The sequence below is a fragment of the Pholcus phalangioides genome, unplaced genomic scaffold, assembly GCF_987345545.1.
Source record: "Pholcus phalangioides strain wild (caught in Gottingen) unplaced genomic scaffold, Ppha-v1.0 ptg000018l_1, whole genome shotgun sequence".
Taxonomy (NCBI): Eukaryota; Metazoa; Arthropoda; class Arachnida; order Araneae; family Pholcidae; genus Pholcus; species Pholcus phalangioides.
In genome coordinates this window covers 16,832,915-16,852,352 of record NW_028301611.1, presented here as the reverse complement: position 1 = coordinate 16,852,352, position 19,438 = coordinate 16,832,915, and the positions used below count along the sequence as shown (strand labels likewise).

The following is a 19,438-nucleotide window of genomic DNA, read 5'->3' as shown; positions in this document are numbered from 1 at the left end:
ATGAAATATCGTGGGGCAACTTACCTTCAAGAAAACGGCACCCACTTTCATCCCCCTGCTCTAACCACACTGAATTGCGCTCGAACGTACAGTAAGCTGCACAATCCAAGGTCAATTGTATACCAAGCATATAATTATATGAATGAAATCTTTTGTGATGCACCTCATTTCGTGGGGCAGGTTCTATATGAATCACCCTACATTTGATAAGACGTTAGCATTCTAAAATATTTTATAACTAAGTGTAAGAAATGATGTTTTATCAGCTGTTGACAGTTTAGTAATACATATAGTATGGCTTGTGCTTTACTGTTCACCATGACAAGAAGTATGTGTCAGCATGTGCTTTAAATTTAACTCGCATAGGTACCTCGAACATTAAAAATTTTAGAAACATGGTTTGAATGAAGGCGAAATGTTTTCGTTAAACATTAGAGTATTAAGTATACTGGGTAGAGAAAAGAGTGAGACATATTTTCCCAACCTCGGCATCATAACCAGGAAAAGAACTGTTTTTCTAATGTATGTGGGAGCGATGCCATTGGACAGTGACATCATTTCTCCCAATACGTCGCCATCTGGAGGCTATTGTTGTTAAGAGCTATCAGTTCAGTCAAGAGACTGTCTATGTGCAGTCCTATTTAGCGTACGTCCAGACTCTAAGGGAAGATAATGTCAACCCTCTGTAGCTCTATGGTATATCATTCGCCGGACAACTAGAGGTCGATAGTTCGATTCCCCGCAGAGGTATGTGAATGTTTTTCCCGAACTTCATTCATCTCCGCTTAGTATCCAGTCTTTCGCACGTCGTATGAGAAAAAAACCGTCTTACTCCCTCTACCGTTCCACCCGGGGGCTGTTTGCTAAAGTTTTAAGGGAGGCTATTAATGTCTCTACGGCAGCGTCTCACGCCAATGTGCGTTACATAATGAAGACAGGGTCTTGTCTCCAGTGGTAGCGGCCTTACACGATTTGCAAGTGGACCTGAATTCGAACAGTGGTGGATCCCGGGGAGACCAGATGACTTTTCTTTCTTGGTTCACCACGGCACAAAATGCAGGAACGATCGTTCCTCATTCTGTACATAAGTTCGAATTGATGTGCTGCATGTATATCAAATGTGAAATTTTTTAGGTGGGGAATAAGTACTCATCTCGAATTTTATATATTCACCCAGATTTCTATCTGAACCCGAATGAGAATTCCAGCACTCTTTAGTTGCGTTTTGTTCCGGTTATATGTTCTTCCATTACGTAGCTTTAAACATACCGAGAATGTCAAAAAAAAATATTTTATTGCATCTTGCAAAATTAATCGGCAGCGATGTCCTCCCATGCGAAAGAAGGAGCACCAGAAACATTACACCAGGGGAAAGAAGGGGGTCGGAGAAGCCTGCCAGTAGCAATAGATCCTCCTCCATCTTTCACGTCTATCGATCTTTCGAAATAAGCAAATGATATATGAAAGAGATAAGTACCATTATTCATCAAAAAGACACCTGAAACGGGACTCAAGGGAACACAAGGCTATCTCTTCCTCCCATACCCCCCCCCCCCCTCTCCTGCTCTTTGACTGTCGAAAATCCGCATATTTTTCCGTGAGCTAGCAGATATAGAAAAGGCGGAGGTTTAGAATGAAAAAAAGAAATAAAAGAATTACCTAGCAAATTTCGCTTTTCAAAACCTCTTGAACAAATAGCGCACCTCATTCCGTAGAAGCCCTTTTCCACTATCGAGTTTTCAGATCTCGTTTCGGAAATTGCCGCATGGAAGAGAGAGAGAGAGGAAAAGTGAATGCGATCCACTCTGTACTTTTACCCACGCACTGCAACACTCCAGTATCATCAACACAAATGTACGTCCATTTCCACACGATTAGTTTCCACAGCAGAACCTTCATTTCAGGATGAATGTTCTTCAGCACAAAACCCTCATCGAAAAGTTTAAATATATATCAGGGGATATTTGTTTTCTTTATACTTGCATGATATCCGTTTCGACAGTAGTTGCTTTGAATCGACCGATATATTGCATCGTTATCATACATAATACAAGCGTGAGTGTGGATACAGCGTGAAAATGAGTAATTTCACTTAAAAATACAATTTGTGATGTCCTAGGAAGACATTTATGGCAACGGTAATTGGTTTGATTGTAATTAGAAAAATATTGCTTTTACGGAGAGATGATGTGTCGAAGTAGCGAATGTGATAAATTAGTGAGACTGTTTACTTTGCAGTACTAATTACTATTTCTCGATAGCTAACTGGATATAAAAGATTGAAGGACATGGTTGAAGGAAATGATTTTCCGATATTTCATTATTTGATTCCATATCAACCATTATTGATCGCGTATACCACAAGGGTAGGCAGAGTAATATCTATGTGCTTAAACTGATATTTCTCACGAGCATAAACATTGCAGAACTTGGAGTGATGATCCTTTTGCTGAAAATATGTTACGTTAAATGTGATGAATCGGATTATATTCTGCCTAATAACCGGGGTTATTATTCTCTCTCTCTCTCATAATCGCCGAACATTTTCGGAAGGTTTAATAAATAGCCTCAAATTTATTAATTTTACCGGTGACTATTCATGACACCCAAGCGTCCTCGGTGAATTTGTTGGTGCACGGCGCTTAAGCTGCAAAAGATGTAAGGCGGGATGTATCTAGTCTTATCGGTACACGAGGCATGAGCATTGAGGACAGACTTGACTTTCTGGATGCGTTCAAACTGGAGTAACACAGATGTCGGGGGAGGGGGTGATAGTTTGTTAATTTTTGAACCGGATGGATAGGATGGACCATGAGTTGATAACCACTGATACACCTTCAATCGAGTGTTTCGACAAGGGACAGTATCTATTGTAGGTATATCCAGTACTGGATAGCATTTCATTATCCATAATGGACACCCGCATATTTATATGCGCCCGTGTGGTGGAGTTATCACCGATAGATACCACCTTCATTTCCCACAAATCGCCACTGGTTTTAAATCGTCGTATGGCGATATATGCCCGGATTCGGTATGCGGTAAAGTAGAATTGATATAAAGTGATTGATATGAAGTAGAATCTATATGAAAGTAGCATAGATTGGTGAGGAAAAATTCCACGTTATTTTCCTGCCATCACAGGCATGAATTTGCAAATGCATATTTTTATTTTATACTCAAACTCCTCAGGGTTGACACGTATATTTCCTCAAGTGTGTTATGTGTGTATATACAGCCGACAAAGAGATATATATTTTTAGAAACAGCGAAAAATTTCTCAATTGTCAAAAAGCAGAACTTTCGCCAGACAGGAGCGGGGTTGCTTGGGGTCGCTGCTCATGTTATAATTGTTCTTACTTTGGGTTGCTGTACTTTAGTTGTATTTGATATCCGTAGTTTTTATGGACATCTTTTTTCAGTCACCTCGTTGGGTATTTTGCCGGTTGTGGCCATTGTATTTGCATTTCAAAAGTATCAACGCAAGTAATTTTCTCGCATATGCATGTGAGTATGCAACGCTCTCCAGAAGGAAGAAACATATATCGCGACCTTCCGACGTCGGAAGACAGAGTGTCTGTACCTTAAAACCGTAAAGGAAGTAAAATACTGCAGTTCCACTGAATCCGTCGTAATAAAAATTGCCATTAATTTCATTGTAAAACCTATGACTATCCAAAAGATTGCGCAACCATCCTATACTTGCAGTGTTCGTTACATTGAAAAGATCATAAATAGTCTTTATAAATGACGGAAATAGAAGAAATAAACATCTTTGGAACTTGAAGCCAAAAAGAAACATAATAAAGATACCCATTCTTTTTATATGTATTTGTATATATCTATGTTCTCTTTTTTTCCGGGCGCCTAAGAGAATAAAGCCTCCTCCAGATCAGTTGGATTGGCAAGGAATCGGTAAACGAGTTACCAAAAAAAAAAAGTTATGTATTGGAGGAAAAAAATATGTACAGTAACAAATCAAAAACTATGTTCTTGGTCGCCACCATCTTCCGGAAAAGAAAACCCAGAAAAAGTGTCCAAGACACACACACACAAAACTTTAGTTCCTTATAAGTGATGCCTGTGGCGTTTCATGCCAAAAAATATTTTTTTTTGCCTCCTTTTTTTTCTTTTTAGATGAGAGAGAGAGAGTACATAAACCATTTTTTTCTTCTTACTCATACTATTTAAGTACATACCTGCATTTTTCTCCCCCAAAAAAAATTGTTTTTTTTTCCCTATAATACCTCATACATCCATATTCTTGTCGTTCGAAGAGAAAACACTGTAATTTTTTGGCTTACCTACTTCTCGCTCGTTAAGGAAGCATTTTTCTCACGGGCAAAACGTTCGAAGTTATCAAAGTATAACATTTTTATATTTTCAGGGTTTTGTTGTTGTTTCTTTTTAATATCTGAAAATGTTTTTTTTTACTCTCTCTCTCCCTTCAACCCTTAATTTTTTTTTTTTTTTTCATGTCCACGCGCTCTGTTATTTTCGCTAACGATGCTACAAAGTCAGTAATTTTTGCCTGATGGGAAAAAGTGTAAGTCTCTTGGTCGTTAAACGGAGTGTTACACCTGTTCCTGTATAATCTCGTGGAGGAGAAAAATGACGCGACATGCAGCAAGTCTTCAAATAATTTTTGTTTTCCATTTAAAACAAGGCAAAGCAACTCCTGGAAATCCAAGGCCGTCTTCACCAGACGCTACTGTATAACAACGGGGTCCCTTTGCCATGATTTTATATATACAGGGTGGTAACGCGATCGACCTCCCAGTAATTGCACAACGTGATTACTTTTGAAAAACTAATATAGAAAAGTGTTTTCAGTGTTTTGATCTGACCCATAGTTAATGGGTTATAACGCTTTAAAGATCGGTGACGTCATTTCAAAACCCTGCCAAATTCACCGGAAGTACACCTATACTTGGCGTATTTAAAACTAGAGAAAAATAGTATAACCCTAAAGATAAATTGGGACAAAGCAAACCGGGGAGATATTTTTCCAGTTCCAACTTCGAAGTTTCTGAAGATTTGTATTTCTCATCCACGCAGTGGCGTCTTAACGCACGGCCAGGACGGACAAAAATGAGATGTAGTTGCAATTTTTGAAGGGGTATGCATGCAGATTTGCATTTTAGAACCTCAGAAAAATTACTTGGCCCATATGCGTAGGGTGCTCTTAAGACGGTCCTGCATCCATGCATCCCCTACACGGTTGGATCTGTAAGGGCTCTATCCCTGGGGCTCGGGGCAATTATCTTTTTTTTTCATCGTATAAATTCAGTATAGAACGGCCCTTGAAAAGTGTGCAATGCAAATAAAAAATACACAAGAAGTAACGAATATTAAGTGCTGAAAAAAATTTAATTTCAAAAATTAAGGAAATTTTCATGTAACGAACGAGACCAAATGGAAATTTAAAGCATTGGTGAATTAAAACTAACAAAAATAATAAAATAAATGATACCAGAATTCGTGCAACTTTATAATTATAGAAAGAAATAATTCCAGAATCAATGAAAGAAATAATTATCAGAACTGATGCAATTCTAGAATTCGTGCAAATTCAGAATTAATGAAAGCCAGAAATTAATGACATTCCAGAATGTCATATTTTGCTCAGACACCATGTTTGCAAAACAAATCTATTTTATACATATTTTTCCACATCTACCACCGTAAGTGCGACAGGCGCGGTGCGACCGCACGTCGCACTCCGCGCAAAGGTGACTCTACTGAAATATATTGGTTTAGTTTTTATTCTGATATTCGAAATAAAAAGCCGTATTTATAAAAATTTGAACAATTTCCATGCTTAATTCTCGATGGAAAATATACACAGTATATTTTTAATTATTCTGCTTATAGAATCGTAATGTTTTAGAATGTGACAATGGAGTTTCTAATACAATTTTCTCATCCATATTTTTTCCATTTCAAAAAAAGTCCATTTCAGGATTTTTTGTCATCATATGCGGTTAGTGCATAGTGTTAAATATATAGTGTTAAATATATAGTGTTAAATATATAGTGTTAAATATATAGTGTTAAATATATAGTGTTAAATATATAGTGTTATTCATATCTTAAAGTGCTGGCCAATGTGTTTTTTTTTCTTTTCTTTTTTTTGACAAACGAAGTGTTCAATATCAGATTTCTCTTTCATGACAAACATGAAAATTACATACGATACCTACGGAAATTATAAATACTATTATCATATTCGAAAGTTTCTAATCATGTTAAATTTCTTCACAATGATTAAAGTCTAATAATCTATCTTTCATACCATAATAAAATATTAACAACTTTCACGTATTCATTAGAAATTTTAAATTTATTCAAATTATGTATATCTCGATTTTCATGCACGACACGTATTTAATTTTCTGAAATTGTTTCTAATTAAAAATTTCAATCGTGTTCATTTCCTATATTAAAATTGATACTCACGGGAGAAAAAAAGTTTGTGTTGCATACAATTCTTCAATTCATAAGGATATTAGGGGAAAGCACTTCATTTAAAATTAAGATGAGATATAATTACACAATGCGTATCTTAATAACGAAATTTTCTTCCTCATCTTTCATCATTTTCAAATTATCTTAATGTAAAACCCGATTCTTTCTTATTCCATAACTATCATTATCAAAGGTTTAATTTCAAGATCGAGATTTTTTTTCCTCGAAAATGAATCCTTGTAGCGAAAATAACTTTAGAGGGTATAATGTTGAAAGAGTCATATTTCTTCAATTAAATTATTATTTATTTTTCGTTATTCGTACTCGTTTGATTCTAATTCGATGCATTTACATAGGAATGAAAGCATGATTAATATATCTTGGATATCTCTTTATATTATTTGAATAATAAATACAACGTGGCACACAATGACCTTATGAAAAATGGAAATGAAATAATCCTTAGGAAGAATCTCGAAGAATGAAAAACCAATGAAAGCATCAATTTCAGTATTGTCAACAGGACCGTAGAGGAGAGAAATTTTCAAAATCTTAAACAGTGCAAAAGTGTAAATTAGACTGTGTGGATTGAACTTTTCGAGTGGAACGGGGGTGCTCCGCCCTTCTCTGTCATACAATCCTTTTATCGATTAAACTACTGATTGCGCCTTTTGCAATATCATTTTATACAAATTTCTATAATTGCTTATTATCGGTGCCTATGGCACACACACTTTGACTTTCACTTGATTCATTTGATTCTTAGATTTACTTAATTTTAATTACGATGCACTATATATAATCTTTGACGTATCAATAAATTTTGGTTTTGCCGGAGATGCCCAGGGCTGAAGTTCTTAAAGGGTCTGGGTTTCTCGCGTTTTCTTCAGTAATGACAATACGTTTCATGTCGAAAAAAAATAATTTATAAATGGAACTATATACATGATTGAAAGTCAGCGAAACTGAGCCACAAGTTCTTGATTACACTTAATTGGAGAGATCACGTTTTACAATAACGTATATATACAGGGTGAATACAATTGAACTGACGTGAATACGTTCTTTGTGATTCAAATCGCGTGTTAGGTGTCAATTTAGTGAAATCAATATCATCGGATTTGCCTTTGAAATATCTAACAGACGATACCTTTGTCGCAAATGTTCGTTGCGAACCCCTCAAAATATAGTGCAAAGCAATTTCGTTGCTAATGCGGGCCGCGAGCCTTGTACCTAGACTTCAAAAGGCATGAAATTCAGAAAAGCACCATCGGATTTGACCTAGTAATATCTATCAGCAGTATCTACCATTCCCAGTACGACCACGCCCTTCGGGGCAATGCGCTAAAACCACGCAAGTGATAGAGCCTGGTAATACATGGTATTTCTTATCACCCCCATACCATTGGCTTTTGTTTGCATTGTCAACTTCCTGAGATATAGCGGAAAACAATTCCGTTACGAATGCGGGCCACGAGCCCGCAGACCGTACTAACATCCGAATAGAATCATCGGATTTGTCTTTGGAATTTTAAACAGACAATTCCATTGGCTTTTATTTCAGTTGAGAATTTCTCGACCTTCAGCGTAAAAGAATTTCTTTACGCGAAGTGGCCCGTGGGACTGATTCCCAGATCGGAACAGGTATAAAACCAAAGTGGTACTATTGTATTTGTCTCATGAATATCTATCAGACCCACCGACATCAAAACACTAATATATTACGAATATTTCCCGATATAATTATGAACATTTGAAGCACTTCGTCATGCAACTGTTTGCGAAAGCATCCAGTATCTTCAGATGATTTAAGACATTTACGTCGAGAAAATCCCACAAAAAAATGTAGTTCCCAAAGTTGCAGATAGGAGAAAATGTCGCACTATGAGGCAAAGAAGATACGAACACCAGACTAATGAATAAAAATAATTAAATTGCAGTTAATCGTCACGAAATGGCAAGAATACGAGCCTATCTCCCATTTTAAAAACTCTATCGCAGAGAACAGACAGATCTTCAACATGATACTTACATGGCACGAAGACTCAAGCATTTACCATCTATACTTTCAAATTTTGAAAGCAGATGGCAGCAAAATAATATTCCATTTCTTTCTTGAATATTCCAAAACGTAGACCTGATTTGTGTTCGGTTTGAAAGAAAGAAAGAACGTGCCCCTCTGATGCTCTAAAGGAGAAATATTCTATCTGTCAATATAGCTTACAAGAAAAGGGTCCCAAGGTGACGTCTTCAAAAAGTTTAAAAAATCACCACTGATTTTACTCATTCGAATGTGCACAAAAATAATAATAAAAATCCGTCGACATTATTATGGGTCATTGAAAGAGAACGCAAATACTAATATTTTTTAAACGCCAATAGAGGGCAAGATTGAATTTGAAAAATCTCGCAACCCTAGAGTGTTAGAGTGACGTTATTCTAACAATACAGGATCAAGAAAAGCACAGACAAAGAAAGAGACAGGAAAAAATGATAATACTCGAGTTGGAGGAAAGAAAGTTAAAAGACGTTTTTTATAGATATCGCTAAGAATCGCAAGAGGCGATGAGTAGCCGACTTTTATCTTTTTTAACGATTTTTTGAAGCTTTAGTAATTGCATTCCACCTCTAACTTTTTGTTTACATGTGTTTCTGGGAGATGAGATTGTACTCAATTTTTAAATGTATTTGAAGACGACACCTTTGGATTCTTTCCCTGTTTGTTAGTAGAGCACTCTCTTTGTCTCGGTCGGCATCCAAGAGAACCGTATACTGGGAAACCATATATAGGTTTATAATGAAACTTAAATTCTCTCTCTCTGTAAACTATTATATGAGTTATTGTGTTATCCACATTGAGAAAAATATAGGAATTCCGAGAATCAATAAAATTTGAAAATTAAATAATAATTTCAAAATCATTCGAGATGGATAAAAGAAAATCTGACTAAGATTATGTTACGCATCAGTCATCCATGTAGAGAGCTTGTCATATTACCATATTTTCACCTCTGAGCTATGACATTACAGTGGACTGCGCGTCTGTGGAAGCAAAAACCATGCACGTTAATATATGCCTTTGATATTCAAATTTAACTTCAAATTTAACCATTTTCTTTTTTGAACGTTATTAAAAGGAAATATTTCAAAGTATTAACAGTTTAATAAGAGTTACATCGAATTCTATCTCAAATTATTTGAATTCATACCGTAGTATAAAATCCATCTATAATATATTCAAAATTTCATCCATATTTCATGAGCTCAAAAAACATTATGGGAAATATTTCCATTGCATCGCAGTCGCTTTTAATTGGAATATCTGGCCATCATAACTTTATTTTAAAGCGTTAGAATTTTTTTTTTTTAATTATTTAAACTTCGTGCTTATATGTGTTGAGCCGAGTCTTAATATTTTTCTCAAAAATGAAATAATGAAATTCCAGTTTTTCTTTTAAATTCCATATACTTTTTTTCTCTATCTTAGGGCTTATTTTCGTCGAATTGAGCAATTGCGGAAACGCTTTATTTTCTTTTCGCGGAACTTTTCTGTGTTTCTGAATCTCAGGTGGCCAGCTTTGTACTAAAGATTAAGTTCTTAGAGTAACACTTTCTTTCAGGAAGGAAAAAAGTAATTTTTTTTTCTTACATTTCTCATGTTTGAGTATTCAGCAGAAAAAAAAAAAGGGAAGAAATAAGAATGTTCTAAAAAGAATAAAGTAAATCTTGAAAAATGCAGATGAGTAAAAAATTTAATTCTTTTTGAGCTTTTCTTAGGAAACCACGAAACTCTCTTTCTCTGGTGTATTCAGTTCTTTTATCGCATTGCTAATTTTCTTTTATTCTGTCATAGGATTCAACTGAAATTATTTTTTTTATTTTCTTTCTTAAATTACGATTTCGGTCTGTCTCCATTTATATTCTTAGTAAATTCAATGGTTTCCGAGGAATTTGCATTTTTGACATTGAATGCGCATGTGGTGTTACATCTAATGTTATATTTTACTTGAAATGTCAAGTCTAAAACAAGAATAGAAAAAATAAAAAACTTAATTATCATACTTGAGTAGCTAATCTAATAATACTTGGGTGAGAACAGTGTTTATGAGTTTTGAATATAGTACATTCGGGTAATATGGAATATTACTATTATTTTTGGATTATTCCATTTTGAAACATAGTGCAGACACCTAAAACTTGCATTTATATAAAATTTTATTTCTTGTCTTTACATTGACAAGTGTATATCGTATTTAAAAATAAATATTATAACTAAGAAAAAAATTCATTTCCTTATGGTAATGTTGTGAATGGAGTGGGGGAGAAAAATGTAGAAAAATAATCTGAAATGATCAAAAACAAGACTTAATTAGTTATTAATAATTAATTAATTTTTATGATAATAAAAATAAAAATTTGATCGTTTGATTTTATAGTTGATAATTTAGTGTGTGCGTGCGTGTGTGTGTATGTGTGTGTGTGTGTGTGTGTGTGTGTGTGTGTGTGTGTGTGTGTGTGTGTGTGTGTGTGTTTACAAATCTCACAAACACAGTCTTCTAAATAGTGGAGGTGGGCCAACAAAGAACAGGACACACATTTTATTGCTACGCATCTTTTCTGTTCTACCATATACTAAACTTTCCATCTGAAAGAGATATTCTTTCCAAGTCAGGCAATCACTTATGATGCTTACTTTCAAAATCAGTTGATAAATACATTTGAAAACTCGAGATATTTCATTATAAATTTCTGGAAGTGGAAAAAGTAATATTTTTCTATGGAAGCTGTGAAGATGGTCATAACCGAGCGACATCGACACTCACTTCAAATGCCATCAAAGGGGACATTTTAAAGTTTTCGTCACTATTACACTTGAAAGCTATACTTGAAGGCAGGGAAGATCTGGTATTCCACATTACCCGACGATTCCATATTACCCGAATGAACTATATGTATAATATTTTTGGCCACCTCCCTCCAATTCATGACCGCGAATTGCACAATTAAAAAAGAAAGATAAATGTATAGTTAAATATATTTTAGAAGTTTAAAGAAGTGGACACTAATTTAACACGTTTTTCTCCATAATTTACTTATAATTAGTATAAATTAATCAACGTAATTTAATTGAAATAATTCCCAATTATGATATTTGGAGACATCGTGTGCCATGTGGCAAAAGAGAAATCAAGAAAAGAAATTATTTTTCTGTTTTTAAATTAAGAACTCTTTAGATAGAAAATCAAGATAAAATTTCTAAAAATTAAATTTTTGGAAAGTCATAAAAACGTAAAATTTCCTTGTAAAAAACTTGAAAAATAGCATGACGCTCATGGGACCTTTTAATTTTCAAAACTGTTAATTTCATGCAAATATTTGTATGAAAATTAAATGAAACAAAATTTTGAACAAATCGTTGCATAAATGTAACAAAAATCAAAAATGGAAAAACGTTTATTTATTATACGGCTGAAGTCTCGCAGTGTTAAATCCTACGCATTATAAGAACATTTTATAGTCGCTTGTATTGATTGAGGAATTTCTATGAACAACAATTACATATGCTCTTGCATACCTTACGAGAAATGTGATAAATCCGGAGATTTTGCATAATCATCGACCATTTTGATACGTTTGATACATTTTATATGTATATATTGTGAGATTTTTATATTTACCACTGATTATACATAATCCGAGCACGTATTGGTTTGCCGTGAAAAATACATGCACGCATCATGCACCCGCATAACTGTCTATAAGTGATTAAATTGAAGTGATATATGATTTTCCCAAATTTATCCAGCTTACCATTGATTTGGAAATTATGCGTAATCACCGGTGAATATGATAAATGCAGTGGAAATTATCAAACTTACAGAGGTGATTGGTGACTATGCATATTAATATAAATACACTGTAAAAGTTTGATCAAATTCCTAATCCAGCCAATAAAGCTCATAGGTTACATTCGAGCAAATGCAACCCATAATCTCACTGGTTGAATTTTTCAAATTTTATAAAAGAACTTTTAGAAGTAAGAATCCCGGCCTTATATTAAAAGAAAAACAATTTTTTCGTAAAAAATTTGCGCGCGTAGTGATTTATTTTCTCATTTAAAAACATCAATCGATCATATATGAAAAGAAAAAAAAAAGAAACCTTTAATTACACAATTACATGTTCTAATTACAAAGAGAGAGAGAGAGAGAGAGAGAGAGAGAGAGAGAGAGAGAGAGAGAGAGAGAGAGAGAGAGAGAGAGAGAGAGAGAGTGTGTGTGTGTGTGTGTGTGAGTGTCATTCTCCCCCAGATTTCTTTTAAATAAATTTCTTTCGTGAGAGGATTGCAATTAATAACAAATTGATTATGAAATTATTTAATCACAGATTCGCTTGGAATTGCGCGCGCCCATTCAAATGCTGGTAAAAGTCAAAACAGGAAAATTGGGATTATATAACCCTACAGTGCATATGATCTTTTTTTCGAACTAATATGTTATTTTATCATAGTTACTGACACGTGTAGAAAGCAGAATTTTTTTTTTCTATATTTAAATTTATTTCGAATTGAACTACTTACACAGGATGTTAGGGAAGCGTACCAAGCCTTAAAAATCGCATATTTAATACAGTCGGATCGAATATCAACGGTTCCACCACATAATATCCGATTAAGCGGGACATTCGATTAGGCCGGAAACAATTCATTTTACAACTTTAGTATATGTGTATACGTGGTTAGTATTCGGAAAACTGATGAAGAATTGATATTAATAAAGCTCCTTCAATGTTCAATGAATCAGACATAAGAAATTGTTATGAAAATTATATTTCATTACTATGATCACAATACTTAAATTTCTTACCTTTCATTTTGAAAGATAGCGCTTTTTATTGACTCAAAAGAAAAAAGAAATAAATTATTATATGCATGTATTGAAGAAAACTTGAAGGCCAGTAACTACTCTAATTATTATTTTTTTAAATTTTAACTTTAAAAATTATGAAATTAATGAAAAATATGTTACTTTCAATAAAACATCGTGTATAGTGGTTTAGGTGTATTAACAGTTCACGCGTGTAAAGCGTAATATTTAATCTAAATGGGGAAAGTTAATAACATTACCAACTGCCAAACATAACCTATCGTTTTAAGTGAGGAACTTCAGTGCCGACGGAGTTTATCCATTAAGAGGTGTATGCGTTCGTTTGTGGTCCGATTGCAAATGCATTGAGAAGTAATATGTACATAATATTACTTTCCAAATATATCACTACCTACTTTCTGTGTGATTGAAAACAAGGGAAAAAATGGGGGTGGGGGGGAATCCTACAGCAAATTGTACCCGATATAGTTATATTCACGTCGTTTATTTTTCAGACTTTTTTTCCAGTTGGCTGTTGCATATAGGATTGTAAAATGTGAAGTAGTGTAGGCTACTGACAAATTATTCAACTATGCATTGAGGTGCTGCAGATAGCGTTGAATCAAGTATGAAAAAATGATTCCATCATGTCATAAATGGATTTTTTATAAGTACAGAAGACTATATCCGACCTAATGTGGCGGGAGGAATAACAGAAAATGCGGGATAGGCCAGAGAGTTGCGTAAATAATCATTTCCTAACCACCACCAAAAAAATAACCTTTAGTAACAAAACCCGCTCCTATATACCGGCTATACATTTACTATTGTTGGATGAAAAACATTTAGTATTGTGAAATTGTAATTTAATACTTGCTTCAATTTTTTATGACACCCAAATTATAAAAAAGCAACACATTTTGGGTTTCATGGGGAGGCAGTGTGGAAATTGACCTTCACTAAAGGGCGTTCATTGTATCAATAAGGGTGAAAAACGTTGCTGTACCGACACACACAAATTCATATACTTTCAAAATAAACAAAACGTAGGCTAAGTTCGTGCAAAAGTTATATAAACTTATTTTACTGATCATTGATAAATAATTAGGCAAATGGGAAAAGGTATATGTGTAATTCAGTAATGCAAAGGGTGGCTATTATTCAATACTTTCGTACTGTGAATTTTTTTTCCCTCAAAACCTGCTTATGTGAATACAGAAACATTTTTAAGATATCTTGACGATACCATGGGAGATTTATGAAAAAATAAAAATAAAATCTCAATTTTTGACCACCAGGTGAAAAAATGGCGCTTTTTATTGAATTTTTCTTTCCCCCAGATCATTCAGCGTATATATATAAAGTCTCAATTTAATACATCCTCCAGAATGGGCATTACATAGATCGGAGCAGTGTTACTATATTGTCAAGTGTACGTATACTGAAACTTTTCCGACCTATATAGCGCCCGTTCTGGCAGATGTATTCAATTGAAACTTTGTATACGCTATATCAAGCATGCAAAAATATAAAATATCATAAAAAGCTTCCCCCTTTTGCAACTGGTGGTCGAAATTTGAATTTTTTTTTGTCATAAATCTCTCTCTCCCATGGTCTTATTAATCTATCCTGAAACTGGATTAAATCGAATAAGCTGTTTCTGAGAGACAGAGAAAAACTACTCAGATTACGGGAATTATAATCACCCTACGCGGTTTTTTTTAACTAGGCCCGATATTCGTGATTCTACTGTATTTCCTTTCACAAATAGTAGTGAAAATGTTGAAATTTATTCCTATTTGATTTGATATGAATATAAACGTTTCAAGTATTTTTGAGTAAAAATATCGAAATTTTTTCATGTTCGAAATGAATTTGATTTTTTGTTTACTTAAATGTTATTTTAAATGATTTATGATATTCGTTTTATTCTCCAACAGTCACCGAAAGTCCAGTGAAAATGTCTGACACCGAAAGTAGGAAAACAATTAACCGGACCAAGTTCAGAACGAAAAGGTCACCGATCCTCGGCAGCCACGCGCATCTTCTGTCCAAAGTTGACAGGCCAACATTCGACCCAGCTGTGCCAAGAAACGTTACAACTCAGTTAGGACAAACGGTCTACCTGCACTGTAGAGTACACAGCTTAGGCGACAAGACGGTAAGTCGGAAAAGTAATTTTCAACATTATTGTGTGAATGCCTTGGAGAGTTGACACATTCTATACATACAATGTTTTGCGAATACATATCTTTTCTGAAACTCCAAAGGTATGGGATTTGCGATACATTTACAATTTTAAATGCGTTTTGTTTCAAAAGTCATTTTCAAATGCTACTTGATGCTGCCGGCTGAAACTCCGTCATGGTGCATGTCATTTGTATTCAAGTCACTATTTTGCGGATTGCTTTTGTATCAAAGATTTTGAAATGGGCGAGAAAAATCATTCTATTTCTTTGTTATACGCAGACGTCGTGTAACACCATTATGAGACGATTCATGTTTTGGAATCGATCTTGTACAGTAAATTTGAAAAAAAAGAACCACAAAGGGGAAAAAAGTAACCCCATTCTGAAAAATTTTTCATCTGTTAGTCCTCCAATCTGAATACACAGACATAATGTCAATCACCCTAGTGCATATGAACAGTGGTAAGGATAGTTTATGCTCTGTGTTGGAAAAAGTGAGAGGAAATGTTATTGTATGAGGAAAAAATCACCGGCTTATAAAAAGCCATAAAAGAAAAGTCCCACTTCTAGATTTTATATTGGGCTATCACTAACACAGAAGTAACCATCATTTCCGTTTGTTTACCTATGAAAAAATACGCTGATTTCAAGAGTTGGAAAAGCCCGATGTGGGATTTTTTTTCGAATGCTGTAAGTGATTTCAAACGTTGTATCCGGAAAAAGTTAACATTATCAAAATACAGGGGAAAAAAGTAAAATTCATGAATATTATTCGTACTAAGCGAGATTTCTGTTTGATCACTGTTTTGACCACATCACGTGCAAGCGTTGGCATCATATTCTGATTGTCTCTGGTGACAAATCTGGTAACCTCGCCCTAATCTAGCCTCACGTTAGAAAAAGGAAGGGAAAGAGAAAAAGTATATGAAAAGAGGAAGTATAATAGATAATGTGAGAAAGACGGGTTATTTTTCTCAGCCCGAGATATCAAGGAAACAGTTATTTTTCCTGATATTTTGCTGAGGTGAAATCGGAAAGAAAAGTCATTACGTCTCCACCGGGACTCGCACGCAGGCCCTCTCACATACCGGGGAGGCATGCTACCATCTACACCACTAGAGAGATGACCCTGCCTTCCTTATTTCACGCACTGTGGCGTGAGGCGCTGAAGTTAAGGTGCTGAGGCGCTAAGAGAGTTTTCTTTTAGAGTCCTCTTTTCACACTCATCCTACGTGTTCTTTTTTGTCCTAACATTCATATAGTAGAAAGATACAATATATGTGTGTGGGGGAAAAAATCATGAACACAGTAGTATAGAAAGAAAAAACAACTTCAGTTGATAGGGTTACTATAAAGCTTTCCGATGGTGAAGAGAGAGAGGGAAGAAAACAGAGAACTTGCTGGAATTCCACCAGCATTTGGACGCAATATTACGTTCGTGATCTTAAGGGGATTAAACGTCACGTGAGTTGTATTCATCGACGTACAAACCCGAGAAAAACAAACCGTTCACGTTTACATCACGGTCGATAAGATACTCGCCTGACGACCAAACGATGTTTAGAGTTGTCTCGAATTCGATACCAGGTTCGTCCTTTGTCAGAAAACTTTCCTGGTACACCATAAATGGCGACATGACCGCAGAATTTTTTTTTATCTTGCTATCGCAGGGAGTCTCCCATCGAGGGGTTAGCGCCCCAACCTCTGGATGAGCATAAAAAACAAGCCTGCCGTTCGGAATCGGCAATAAATTGTAGGCCCCGGTCTAAAAAATTAACCCTCGTGTGCAGAAAACGACTGTCGTGCAACAAAAAAATTATCAAATAATCGTTTACATCTCGTTTATCTCACCATAACCTTAACTAAACTTCAAACGATTTCACAATACAGCAACACCGACTTAAACGAAAATTTCTCTCTCAAGACACTCGAACGTTCCTCGTAAACCTAATTCCCACTTCAAAAACATCCGAATGGATTCCCGTACTCTCGTTCTCCCCATTAATGCAACAATCAACGCCGGGGAGCGAATTTCAGTAAACTCCACGAAATCATCTAGAGACCTGCCCCATCATCACAGAAAATACTCGCATTGCAGCACCCGTTTCCACTCATAGCAACGCGTGCCGGTATTCCTTGGGTCGCCATTCCAGCCGCGCTGCATAAATACCACGGGTTTACTTGCGGGGGCGAAATTCCACCAGGAGATTTCATTGACAAATGACTTGTCATTTGCTCTGACAGAGATCGCAGTCTCCCTGAAGATATCCTCACCGTAGCAGTATCTTATTGAACTGTAAGAAAATGTTCACCGACGAACGCCCTTTTTTTTACCCCGTACTGGCATGTATCATGCGTACATCCATGCATACGATATATATTATATATTTTTTTTCACTAAGATCTTCTGTCTTCTCTTCTATTTCAGTGCTGAAATAACTGCTTCTCTGAATATAGACCTGTATCTTCCATTTCTCTTGCCTTTTTTTTGTTTCCTTCTCAAATTTTTATCCTTTTCCGTCTTTTCCTGCCATGAGATCGCACTTCCGGGAGTTTCATCCAGTTCCCATTCGTTGGATCTCAATTTTTCATCTGAGGTCGAAGCTCTCTTTTTTTTTTCCTTTTCCTGTATTTTTCCTCCTCCTACATCATGCGACAGAATTCTGGAGAAGGGAAAAAAAATGACTGGAATGGGGAAAAATTGTTCCAAGTCTTGCCGATTTTTTGTTTCTGTTCCAGTTTTTTTTTTTGTCTTTCCTTTTTTATACGTTTTTGTTTTTGTCTTTTCGACAATGTGTTATTTTTTTTACTGATGAAACATTGGTCACTATATACTACTCTGACCATGCTCCCATAAAGGAAAGAAATGATATATGGCTGATTATATTTTCATTTGTACTTTTTATGATTCATTTTTCATGGATATGAATTTCTATTCGTTCTTGAAGTAATTATATTTTAATACTAACGCATCCCGGGTTTTCTGAATATACTGGGGACATTGAAGTAGTGGCAAATCATTGTAAACGAATAAACATGTTTGAAACATATTCTATGGAGTCACGGTAACCAAAGTAAACGTTCTAAAAGTTGTTGTTGAGGCCTATGCATTCAGGCCTATGAACGATTTTTTCCCGACAGCTTTTTCGCCCATTTCGGGCATCTGACCAGCTCAAACGAACTTTTTAAAGTGGCTTATCGTTCAGCCCGGGTGCTGTTTGATATATTCGTGGAACTTGGCAACTATCAGTCCAAAATTGTCGATTTGTAAAGAGAGCATGCGCACAGACGATCAATTTTATATTCAGCGCGTCCATAATTAAAAGACCCCCATTTTAAAGTAGCCTACAGGCGAAACCAGTCATCAGAAAAGTGAAATTAATTTTGTGGAGGACTTCATGAAGTGATAGTAATTTCTTCAGGGGGGAAAATAGTTGCATATGTCGCCACCAGGGGGGCGTTTATATTTGAATACTTGTAGTAAATATGTAGATTTATGTGGTATCACGCAGCAGCTGTTATAAAACCTGTAAACATTCGAGGTGATCTGGTTTCTCAATGTGTTTGCTGCTCACAATGACGATGAGTTTACGAGATCGCACTTTCTTGGTCAAAATGTTTTACCAAAGCAGCAATTTCGCAATAACTGCTCTACGGAAATATCGGACTTGGAAGAGGATTCGAAAAGGTTCAATGAATGTTAGAAACCTTCGGAATATGATAACGAAATTTGAAACCACAGGATCATTGGTTGTTTCGGAAGAACCAGTTTCTATAGACGCAGTACAGCAGGATTCGCTTCACATAAAACAATCATAACAATGGTCATTAGTTTCCCAGGTGTGATCCCTGCTGTAGACAATTGTTACCATCTACAAGAACAGTGGCCCTCATCAAGACACTATGCTACGTTTC

General features: G+C 35.3%; 1 protein-coding gene across 1 annotated transcript in view; it reads left to right on the top strand.

Annotated features, from left to right (window-relative positions):
- LOC149071777 (zwei Ig domain protein zig-8-like) overlaps window positions 1-19,438 on the top strand; it is a 233,021-nt gene that overhangs the window by 111,605 nt on the left and 101,978 nt on the right. Inside the window, exon 2 of the mRNA XM_089247846.1 lies at window positions 15,275-15,495. Within this exon, the coding sequence (XP_089103972.1) occupies window positions 15,275-15,495 (221 nt within the window). The remainder of the gene's footprint in view (window positions 1-15,274; window positions 15,496-19,438) is intronic.